Here is a 12,625-nt window from a genome sequence, read left to right as displayed (position 1 = left end):
TTGTTAAAATATGCATACAAAGACTTTGCCCAAGACAAACAAAGCAGAAAACACATTAAACACTATTTATTTCCCTCTCTGCGCATAATGCAAAGGTTTTTTTTGCACTGTACACTTGCTTGACACAAACGTCATGCAGCTGCTGGCTGTCCAGCAAAACTAAGTGTGCCTAGTCTTGTTTTTTTGTTAGTTTCCCTCATAAATTATTTTTTGGTATATTATGTTATTCTCATGCTAAAGGTTAGCTTTGTATACATTTTACATGTTTGTTACACTAACCACGATGATGGTTTTGTTTAAATCCATCACTTCAGCCAGGGGGTGCCTCATATTGGGCCCTCCAGCTGCTCAGAATGGTACCTGCAAATTTTTGCAACGCCAATATCGGCTGATGTTACTGGTCAACTGATTAGTAGCCGCTAGCAGAAAGAATAGAAAGGAAGTCTAAGTTATCATTCCCCTAAACTTACACGACCTGACACTTTCAATAAAAGCATCTAACATTTTTAAAGAATAAAAGTCTCTTTTCAATAAATGAGCTTCACTGCAAATTCCCTGTAGCACTGTTTTTTTAAGCTAGACAATGAGAACACAATGCAGTGGTCTGCACACCAGGCGATGCTGGAACACCAGAGGTCAAGGGGCAAAAGTCTCTATTTGTTTCATTTTGAACAAAATCAAGCAAACAAACAAATACAGTTCTTGTAAGAGGAAAATTTGGAAATTAGATATTTTTGCTAGAAAACTGATCACCATCCACTCACTGTGCATTTACAGTGAAGTTTTGAACAGTAGTTTGTAGATGGGCACCTACAGGTTCTCGCAGTGTGCCATGGCCAGTGGCGCACTGGGCTGCTCATACTGATTTGTCCCAGTACGCCCAACCAAAGAACTGCTGAAACATCTGAACCACCAGTTGAAAAAAACAGTAAATTAAGCCAGTACTGTGAATACTACAAAGCTTAAGGCTTTTCATTAATCAGCAAAGCTATCCAATACTGGATGGAAGAGAAAAAACTACTGGCAACACTTCACAAAAAAAAGAGTTCCTTTCCTAAATGTTAATATTTTCTTCAATAGATTAAATTTGGATGCAGCACAGATGCAGTTTCAGCCACTGAATGGTCAGTGCACTGCGAACTGCTAAGGAGAAACGTACCATATATTAATATGCACAAACTGAGACTCTGTTCCTCAAAAATGAAGTAATTAAATGCCCCTAATAAGGGCTTGATTAATTTTTTACAGAGTATTATTAAGTTCATGTATTTCTAAATGCACCAAAGAACCATGAGTAAAAATCCAAGCGGGTTTATACACTGCAAGTGGGTGGTGAGTTCATAAATCCATAAATGAAAGTACATATATTTATATATATATATATATATATATATATATATATATATATATATATATATATGTGTGTATAAATATATATATATATATATATATCCAGTTTTAGACATAAAGTGAAAATGTCTACTATCCTTTATATTGTGTGTAAATTTCATGATTAATAGACCAAAAGAAACGGCGCAAAATGACTTGGTAAAAAATCTGGTTCCACTGACCTACATTAAAAGTCACGTAAGTTTTTTCCTTCTCCTGTAAAGTTATAATTTTGGAGATACAAGGTCTTCTTCCGACAACAGCAATATACTGTGTGGGTATATAAATATATATATATACACACACTTCACGTTAAGTACAAATGAATCTTAATAAGCTTGATGTGTTAATGTGCAAATTGTAAATGATGTAATCAATAACAAATGCTCCTTTAACTAAATATTTGCTCATGCAAGAAAGACTTAATTATTCAAATTTTAGTAATGCTTCTTTACATGCAACTTGCCGATTTAAATAATTTCAAATGCACAGAAACTATATTATCAAATTATTTATTCACATTGTTTGTGCAGAAAATGCATTTAGTTTTAGTATAAATAATTTCCGAATGCCTTGTCATGCATTTGTGCATTATTGCTATAATTTACCACGATTATAAACTATTACCTGTAATGCTCACCGTAACAATGCCTGTCTTGTGTACACATCTGGGAGAAAGTAAGATTCTCTCACAGGTTTCTCTGGCCACAGCAAAGAAGCCATTTATGACTATAAATTCCACCATCTGCTAGAAAAAAGAGGCATCATCTTTTTTTGCAGGATGCACAAAAGCTATTTACATACAGCAGAAATAACAATAGAAGCTAATGGTCCCGGTGTACAGTATGTCTATAGGATATAAAGACTATAGTTGAGCTGTATTGTCTTCTGGAGACTGAGTCACATGGAAACGTAGCGAAAGCCCTTCAGCTGTCCATGGGCCTCTGTGTCATGTTGCTTGGTCAGGAGTTTAGACAATGGGAGGCACATATTCTTTGATTCTGTTCAGGTATAAATGCAAGGGTTAAACCAGGCAGAGCGTCAGTTCACCAGCTGGAAACTGCTCCAACAAGCAAAACATCTGCTTTGACAAACAACAAACTCACCATGACTATGGGCAAGGTAAGCGCACCATACATCAAAGCTAACAATTTCAAATTGCCATTTGGAACCATTTCAACTGTACAAGCATTTGCTTGTTGTATCTCTAAGGATGAACTCTAAATGCATTTTCTTTACCCAAACAGATCATCTTCTACGAGGACAGGAACTTCATGGGTCGCTCCTATGAGTGCAGCAGCGACTGTTCCGACCTGTCCTCCTACATGAGCCGCTGCCACTCCTGCAGGGTGGAGAGCGGCTGCTGGATGGTCTACGACCGCCCCAACTACATGGGCAACCAGTACTTTATCAGGAGGGGCGAGTACAATGACTACATGCGCATGTGGGGCATGAGCGACTGGATCAGGTCCTGCCGCATGATCCCTATGGTATGGTTTTCAGCTTTGATTTAAGGGTAGAGATGTAAACCTTAGGCTTTGCCACAATATTCTGCAATTATATTTATCAAATGTTAGTACAATATGCAAGACAGTTCATCTCAGTAATATATAAATAATACTGTCAACGATATTCTCAAAACTTTAGGTTGATGATCATCTTTCAATGTTGATGAAATGAGAGCAGAAAACTGGAAGAGAAAGAAAACATAGGCGTAGATACGTGCTAATTCCTGTTAGCGTCTCTATGGGATTTTCATGGTAGCAAGCTAGTGGTGGTGTATATTTACTGTCTCCCTGCTTTAACTTGTTAGGTTGCTCAGTCTGAAAGAATCTAGGGAGAATCTAGGGGATTTGCAATGTTAGACTAACCCAACATAATACAACAGGAAAAGGCACTTTCTTAGCAAAGCACTGTCAAAACGAGAGCTTCACAGTATGCACTGAAATATGTTTTGAATCAAAAGAATCGCATTGGAGCCTCCAGAATCCATGCACTTGGTTCTTTTCCCAATACAGTACAGAGGACCCTACAGAATGAGGATCTACGAGAGGGAGAACTTCATGGGCCAGATGATGGACGTGACTGACGACTGCGATTCCATCATGGAACGCTACCACTGGTCCAGCGGCTGCCACTCCTGCCACGTGATGGACGGCCACTGGCTCATGTACGAGCAGCCCCACTACAGAGGCAGGATGTGGTACTTCAGGCCTGGAGAGTACAGGCACTTCAGGGAGATGATGGGCATGAGCGGCACCAGGTTCATGAGTATGAGGCGCATCCTGGATTCCTGGTACTGAGCAGTTTCTCTAATGTGAAAATCAGCAAACGTTAAATTAAATGTTCAAAAAGATCACTCAGTAACTCAGTAGTGTTTTTTTTCCTCACAAAACAGCAACTCATACAAACTTTAACACAAGCTAACATGGGTACAGAATATGGCACACTACTACTCTACAGTCAAACTATTCATTGACAGAAGTCAAGGGAATATGGTGTAAAATATATTAAAAAGGTCTTCATGATACAAAATGAGAGGGTCAAAGAGGAATCATATAGATTTTTTTTAAAACTTCTGCATAATTCAGTCTTTGAGTCGTAAACAAAGTGATTCAGAGTGGTTCAAACCAAGTCAGATGTCTGGTTCCTATCACCATCACTGTGAACAATTCTGACTCAGTAAGTTTCTCTAGAACGAAGCATTTCATACCAAACCAATCTGAATGACTTTGTTTACATTTAATTATGCAGAATATTTTTTTTAAATTGGTGGAATTCCCCTTAAAACATCCAGCAAATTTAAATGTATAAATAGTACAATAAAGTAGAAAAAGTGTAAAATCTGAAAAAGCACTACTCGAAAACCATCAGAATTCACTGAGCAGACCTATTTGACAACTCTCGAGGCATGGTCCTAATATTCTAATGAGCAGCTTAATTAACCCTGCAGTCGCATCAAAATCTGCCTGGCAAAAAAAGCCAGTTCACTTAAATGGGAAAGAACATGGGAACACAAAAAGTATGTTCCTCAAGCAGTTCATTGTTCCTTGTGCTGAGTTCATCTAGATGAACTTTAACCACCCAAATTCGCAAACCTCAGAAGCTGAAACTGATAGAACAAAAGGAACAGCTCCTCAGTCAGCAGAGTCAATCACAGTTGCAAAAAAACACCTAGTTAAAGGTGCAGTGTGTAAAATTCAGGGGGATCTATTAGCAGAAATGGAATATAGTTTACAAAACCGTTTCCAGTAGTGTATAATCACCCGTAACTACGAATCGTTGTGAGCTTAGAATGACCCCTTCATATCTGCATAAGGAGACAACAGAGGCCGCCATGCTGCGTTGCCATGTTTCTACAGTAGCTCAGAACGGACGAACCAAACACTGGCTCTAGAAAGCACCTTTCGGGTTTTTACACTGAAGTGGCATCTTGAATTTGGTGGCGCTGTAGCACCGGTTGGAAGATGTAGAAAGAAGAACAATCAGTGGTTGCTGCCAGTGCTGGCTAAATATTTTGTGTTGTGAGAAATTTGAGAACCAATTTTTTGACAAATGGAGGATCATACTTAATATTTATCACAAGAAACAGCACAGGAGGGTGAATCCTTGTCATCAAAGAAGCAAAAATATAAAAATAAAACGAAATCGGGACAGGTGACTGCAGAACTGCTCCTTTAAAGTCAAAGGGAAAAACTATACCATACTAAGTTCCTTTATCTTTTTATTTTTTACCAATTTTCTGACTAATGGTTTGTTGTTAAGACCATTAAAAACTTAATTTTAACTTAAATTTAAAATAGCCCTTTTGAGCTTAAGTGGGATTCAGTTGGTTGCAATCTGGTAAATCTTACACACTGCACCTTTAATGAGATATTATTAGCTGTTCACCAAACTGTTCCCTTTAAAACCACAACACATGGTGGGGGTAGTTTAGGCAAGCTTTATCCTACATTAAAAGTAAAGCACATTTTTCTTTCTCCTATAAAGTTACCATTTTGGAGATGATACAAGGTTTTCATCCGACAACAGCGATATATATATATATATATATATATATATATATATATATATATATATCACACACACACACACACGTAAGTATCAAGTGTTGGACGTATATGCATAATATGTGCATCATCCATATTAATCTGATACACACATCTCTGTACAGTTCTAACTGTTACAATTTTCTCTTTTAGCTTTTAAATATTATTAAACAATTATGATTTGAATGTGTCAGGGAACAATATTTTCAATTATTTCATGTTTTAATTGCACAGCTTACAAAGTGCATGTTTATAAAGTTTAATTATATAGCTATTATTCTAATTTTCACTTCATTAGGAAGTATGTGGAAGAAACAAAGAAGATGCATAAATAATTTGTATTATATAAAATGAACACAAGTGAGCATATCTGAGCAATATCTGCCTTCCATATATGAATAATGTTTATTCATATTTGTTACGCAAGCTTTTATATGTCAAAAGAAAATGGTTGAAATACATATCCCATATTTGAAAATGCACAATTTCAAATAAGTCACCATAAGTAATATATATATATATATATATACACACATGGCTAATATAAGGTGGATATAAGGAAATACAAACATGCTAAAATATGTCATATATTTGAAATCCATATTTTGCCATTTATCAGATTCTTTCTAGCCTTCATTTCTGGGATTAAACAGTTAAGTTTTGACCCAAACATAAAACACAGGCTCTATACTGCCCTCTGGTGGAGTACAGAGTTCAGACATCCCATGGTTCTTCAATGTGAGAAGGTATGTTAGAGAAAAATCCTAGTTTACTATTCAGTTTTTTAAAAACTCATTTTTCTATTTAAATAATCTCTTTAATCTATTTTACAGAAGTAAAACCAACGTTGCTAGCAGCTGTTCTTGCTACCATTTGAGCTTTCAGACCACTAAGCAAGCCATTAGCCTAAGATAGCTCATCTCTCTTAACACAAGCATTTGGGAAGTTTGTTTTAACTGGCTATCAGCAAAACCTGCTTCAGTGATTCATACGAGTTAAATTACTGTAGAATCTTTGGCACTTGTGGAGGCCTGAGCACCGTACCTGTGATAACAGTCAAATTAAAGTCCCTCGTAAAACATTTTTTAGTGTGATGCCCTTTTAAAGACATTATCCACAGTTTATTACTTGGCTTATCGCTGTTCATACTTTCCTCAATTTTGCTTTAAAGCTTTTTATCTCAAAAAACAACACTGTATCTCTCAAACCTGCAAAACATCACAACCTCCACACACACATTCCTGTCCTCGGTCCTCCTCTCCCCTCCTAAAATCACTCATTATCTCCTTAATAACCTGCCTACTGCATCTGCATTTTTAATACACTCATAATTGGCTTGTTTCCACTGGGAGCTCTGTTACTTTATCAAACACCAGGTTGAGGTGTTCTGCTGCTGCCTTGCATCATCCCAGAATGCAGATGTGCTTTACAGGTCATTAAGTAAATGAGTTCGTAAGTTATCAACATTTTAGTGTCAGGCACATGAACATAACTCTCAGAGAGTGGGGCTGTGATAGTTGCCCATATTGCAGGTACAAGCTTAAAAGAAACTTCCTGTGCAAAAAAAATGGCAAAACACTTTTAATGGTCTTAACAATGAATTATTAGTCAGTACATTAGCAAGAATTAAATAAGTACTTCTTTACTCTAATAGCTTTTCCCTTTGATTTCTCTAAATGCTGAAGTGTTGTGGGAAAAATTGAGGACAGTCTTCTACAGAAAGAAGCATCAATATTGTTCCAACCAGCACTGACGGCTTCAGACAGCTGAAAAACATTGAGAAGCTAGTTTGTGTTCAATGTGAGACCAAATATTCTCTATAGGGTTTAAATCTGGACTCACAAACCAAAATCATCAGTAATGTAATAGTGGCAGACGGAACCAGACGCTCGCAGACGAGGCTAGTTCTGTAAGCTTTATTAACAAAGGGCCGATCTAAAAGCAGTCAGAGGGAAGCGTGACAAGTAAAAAACCATTAGTATTTCAGGCTCAATCTATTTTTCCTTCTTCTTTCTTTTTGTTTTGCACAGAAGTGTTTGTGTATGTATGTAAATTTACGTTGCACCAGTGCAAGATTGTTAGGCTATGTTGTTAGGCTAAAAGCTAACTCTAGGCTTAAGGCTATTTAAACACCTCACTGTCACTGCTGGACTGAGAATAGTCCACCAACAAAAATGTCCAGTGTCCTGTGGGCAGCGTCCTGTGACCACTGATGAAGGACTAGATGATGACCAATACAAACTGTGCAGCAGCAGATGAGCTATCGTCTCTGACTTTACATCTACAAGGTGGACCAACAAGGTAAGAGTGTCTAATAGAGTGAACAGTGAGTGGACACGGTGTTTAAAAACTCCCGCAGCACTGGAGCACAACACACACTAACACACCACCACCACATCAGTGTCACTGCAGTGCTGAGAATGATCCACCACCCAAATAATACCTGCTCTGGGGTGGTCCTGTTGGGGTCCTGACCTTTGAAGAACTGGGTAAAACTCCTGACCACACAGCAGGAGATGAGTGATTAGTGAAGGATCCCTGAGTCAGCCATTCAGCTAAAGGGAATAATGTTAGAGAATGATAAAAACAAGGCAGATGTTCTTCTTTTCAAACAAACAAGACTGTACACATAACTTTTCATCAAATTCAAATCAATATAACTCTTTCTACTTAGAGGCACACATGTAGTGTGTTGTGGCCCTTTCCACAACACTTCTCCACTTGTTTCTATAAGCTACGAGTGAGAAGTAATTGATAGAATATTACATGATGCTTTTGTAATCTCTGGTGATAAATGCGACTTCTAAATCGTTGTTGTCGCAAGAAAACCTCGTATCTCCAAAATGATAACTTTACAGGAGAAGGAAAAAATTTACTTTACTTTTAATGTAAGTCAATGGAACCAGACTTCTTCCCAAGTCATTGTGGACCATTTTTTTGGTCCATTCATCATGAAATTTACACACAATGTAAAGAGCAACAGCTTTTTTCAAATTATGTCAAAACCTGAAAAACAACAAAAATGGAGATATGAGGTTTTCTTCGGACAACAGCGAAATATTAATTAGCGGATATAATGACAACATACCAAAGCTGCTTACTAATCACACCAGATTCATGGGCTTTGAATCCACGTCTCTCACTCCATGCCTGATAGCTGATAGCCCTCATTCATCCCTGGTTTATCGGTAGGCTAACCCAGGCCAGTCAGCAGGCCATGCCTGCCCTCCTCATCGATCTTCTTATCACTCCAGTGCCTCCTTAAGGCTCTGATTTAATAAGAGATTGAATGATGTGAGTTAATCCACACTCAAACTGTTAATGCAGTCTCTATCGGCTTTGGAAAACCACTTAAGCAAGCAACGCGCTTACTTCCAATGTTTAGTAGCCTAATCGTCTTAGTGGCGTTAATGGGCAGACTCCTAACGACCACCTGGAAAACCTGGTAGACTCCAGAACTGCCCCCATCAGATAAACAGCACTTAAAGCTTTCATCTTTGAGAGAGAGGAGAAAATCAAGCTGCTTCAGATCTGAAAACATCCACAGGTGTTTCTGTCCATCTGTGAGAAGACGAATCCGCACTATGGGTCTGAAAGGATGTGTAGCTGTTCAAGAAGAACCTCACTGAGAAAAGGAGACGGACACATCAAACAAAGAAGCTGAACAATGGACTGACCAACCCAGAGTCCAGACCTCATCACCACTGAATGTGTTTGATTACTTCAGAAAATTATCAAACAACTTCTAAGACTTTGAAGGTGTGTCTACAGATTTCATTGAGAAACTGAAACTGAGTCTCCTGAAAAGAATGGAAGCTGGAATAAACACAAAGAGTGGACACACTAAATACTGTGGCAGCAGCACAGAGTAAGACACAGGGGAGGCCATCATTTACACCATGAGAGGCGCTATTTATTAAACACCAGGCAGAAAGGCACATCCAGGAACATGAACCCACAGGTGAGGTCACCCCTAGCCACAGGCTTCACCCTCATGGTAGACCAACCCCCAACACAAAACCCCCCAACTAAACACAAAATAACACAAGTAACACACATAGACAACTTAAAAACTAAACTAAAGAAACAACATACACAACCATAAACAGTCCTTTTTAAGAGGGCGCACGGCTACCATCAGCCTCCTTGCATTGCCGCTCACATGGCCACACCTCACAAGCTTCTCAGAGGCAGCGCAAACCAGTAGCGGGTCACTACAATACTAATAGATATGATATACACTATATGGACAAAAGAATTAGGACACAATTTTTAATTCAGTCTCATTGCCACAGCTGTATAAAATCAAGCACCTAGCCATGCAGTCTGCCTTTACAAACATTTGTGAAAGAATGACTCGTTCTAAAGAGCTCACTGAGTTCGAGTGAGGTGCTGTAATAGGATGCCACCATTGCAACACGTCAGTTTGCAAAATTTCTTTCCTCCTTGATATTCTACGATCAAATGTGAGTGGTATTAAAGGTGGAAGCATTTAGGAACCACAGCAACTCAGCCACCAAGTATCAGACCATGTAAAGCTACAGAGTGGGTCGCCGAGTGCTGAGGCACATAGTGCACCAATGCACTGCTGACTCAATAACTGAAGATTTCCAAACCTTCTCTGGTATTAACATCAGTGCAAAAACTGCGCGCCAGGAGCTTCATGGCATGGGTTTCCTTGGCCTTACATCACCAAGCGGATGGAGTGGTGTAGAACAACTGGACTCTGGAGCAGTGGAAACGTATTCTCTGGAGTGATGAATCACACATCTCTATCTGTCAGTCTGATGGCGAGTCTGGGTTTGGTGAATGCCAGGAGAACATTACCTGCCTGACTGCATTGCGCCAACTGTAAAGTTTGGTGGAGGAGGGATAATGATATGGGGTTGTTTTCAGGGGTTGGCCTAGAACCCTTAGTTGCAGTGATGTAAAATCTCAACGCTTCAGCAGACCAAGACATTTTGGACAATTCTATGCTTCCAACTTTGTGGGAACAGTTTGGGGAAGAACCTTTTCTGTTCCAGCATGACTGAGCCCCAGTGTACAAAGCAAGGTCCATAAAGTCATGGCTGGGTGAGTTTGATGTGGAAGAACTTGACTGGCCCACACTAAGCTCTGACCTCAACCCCATCCAACACCTTTGAGATGAACTAGAACAGAGACTGTGAGCCAGGCCCTCTCGTCCAACATCAGTGTCTGACCTCACAAATGCTCTTCTGGATGAATGGGTAGACATTCCCACAGACACACTCGAAAAGCTTGTAGAAACCTTCCTGGACAAGTGGCTGCAAAGGGAGGACCAACTGCATATTAATGCCTATGGATTTAGAGTTATAAAAGGTCCTATAGTTGTAATCTGTAGGTGTCCCAAAACTGTGTATGTACTTAGTGTTGGTGGCTTCTGTGTAACCTTTAGTTGTCTTATCCATATGACAGTTTTGACTGAAAATGATGGTCTCTGAATTTTGCGCAGCACTTTTATAAAAGTACATTAGCTTTTTAGCTCCAATGTAAAATTAAAGAAGCAAAGTGTCGCTTCAACTCTGTTCTGAGAATTCCCTTCACTTTAATTCCCTTCATTCCCTATATTGACCATCCACTACCTGTCGCAATACCACCGCTTACTCAGGCACACATCATCCCTCCTCATCCCTTCTCAAACGACAGTTTCAGTCAGCAAAAAAAGAGGCATAACATGCTGCTTATATGAAGGCTATCAAAAGGAATTTACGGAAAGAGAGCGCTGCAGGCTGCCCCGGTCTGAAAGCTTCATTGTGACTGAATAATACCTGAATTGCCTCAGTGACTCATACTGTATTCTCAATAACCGGAGGTCTCACTGATGCTGGGTCACGGCTTTCTGTTTCCCGTCTGCTGCAGCAGACTACAGAGGAACATAATGGAAAAGAGCCACTCAGACATAGAAAAGCGTCAGTGCTCAATAAGGGCTCCTGATTTCAGAGCGCTGAATGAGGGTGAGGTGATTCAGCAGCGCGCCCTGTGCTCCACTGAGCTAGCTGAGCCTAGTAAAGCTGCAGTCACACTAGATATGCACAGACTGGGTCGAGTCGGTAACGGGGTGACCAATGAGGGACTGGAAACTCTACAATGCAAATGAATGTACTACACTTTGGTGCAATTAGGAATCAGGCATTGACTTAGTTAAATGCAAAAACAAATCAGTGAATGAAGAATCTCCTTTTACAATGCTGTACAGTCCAGGACTAAGCTTAATGCCTATCTGGGAAACTGACCCTAACCCTACCAAACCAAATCAGATACGTCTCATCTCTTATGCCACGGTGAGGGGAAACAAAGATTCACACTTTGTACATCTAAATATTAATGGCACAGGGCAGCACAGCGGTGCAGTCGATTGTGCTGTTGCCTCAACAGCAAGGGCCTGGGTTCAATTCCCTGACCAGGTGAACAGGGTTCTTTTTGTGTGTGCGTTATTCCCATGTCTGCTTGGGTTTCCTTTGGGTCCTTTATACGCGATAACACACGACCTCGAGTGTTTCTGTTGCTTTTATACAACAGTTGCATAAATAAAGTAAGAAATACATAAACTGGGGCGTGGATGCTACGTCAGAGTAACAAACTCCGCTCACTCGCTGCCCAGCCGGCAGTTCGTTCTCCAGCTCCTTGTTTTGTTCCAGCCAGTCTGTAAAGCATCTTACAGCCCATTTTGTTTGGTGAATGGTATCCGGTTCATTTCTGGCTGATTCCAGGTTGTTTAGCTGTTCTTCTGTCACAGCTGCCGACTGAAAAGCTGCTCAGTGATGATGACAGTTTGGGAATTTAGTGTAGTCTCATCTTCAGAGTCTGACCAAATCGGCTGTCCGTCAAACGTGATCTTAAAAGTATCCATTTTCTGTTTATGCGCAAAGTGCGAAGTAAAAACGTTCAAATGGCTACAGCTGCCAAAATTGTTGCTTAGCAACAGCGTCTCAGCGGAGTGATACACTGTTTGTGAAAAAACAGCATGGTTAGAACGCTTCTCAACCAATCAGCTTGCGTGGCCGGAACTAACTGCTGTATAAATACATATATATATGTATATGTATATACACACATACTTTCCTGTAAAAGTTACCATATACATATACGATATGCATACATACAAAAAATTACAATTACAAGTTGCAAGTTCTAGATATTAATACTGCAGAAGAAAGTTCTTATCC

The 12,625-nt window shown here is 39.6% G+C and overlaps 2 protein-coding genes across 7 annotated transcripts in view; one reads left to right on the top strand and one right to left on the bottom strand.

Annotated features, from left to right (window-relative positions):
- Positions 1-12,625, bottom strand: part of stx1a (syntaxin 1A (brain)) — a 164,280-nt gene that overhangs the window by 109,166 nt on the left and 42,489 nt on the right. The gene's annotated exons all lie outside the window — the stretch shown is intronic.
- Positions 2,497-3,692, top strand: LOC118796931 (gamma-crystallin M2-like). The gene is made up of 3 exons (XM_036556090.1): positions 2,497-2,511; positions 2,637-2,879; positions 3,408-3,692. Exons 1-3 carry the CDS (start codon positions 2,497-2,499, stop codon positions 3,690-3,692), a joined length of 543 nt encoding a protein of 180 aa, XP_036411983.1.

Source organism: Colossoma macropomum, unplaced genomic scaffold, assembly GCF_904425465.1.
Source record: "Colossoma macropomum unplaced genomic scaffold, Colossoma_macropomum, whole genome shotgun sequence".
Lineage (NCBI taxonomy): Eukaryota > Metazoa > Chordata > Actinopteri > Characiformes > Serrasalmidae > Colossoma > Colossoma macropomum.
The sequence above is the reverse complement of the archived record's forward strand: the minus strand, read 5'-3'. Positions and strand labels throughout refer to the sequence as shown.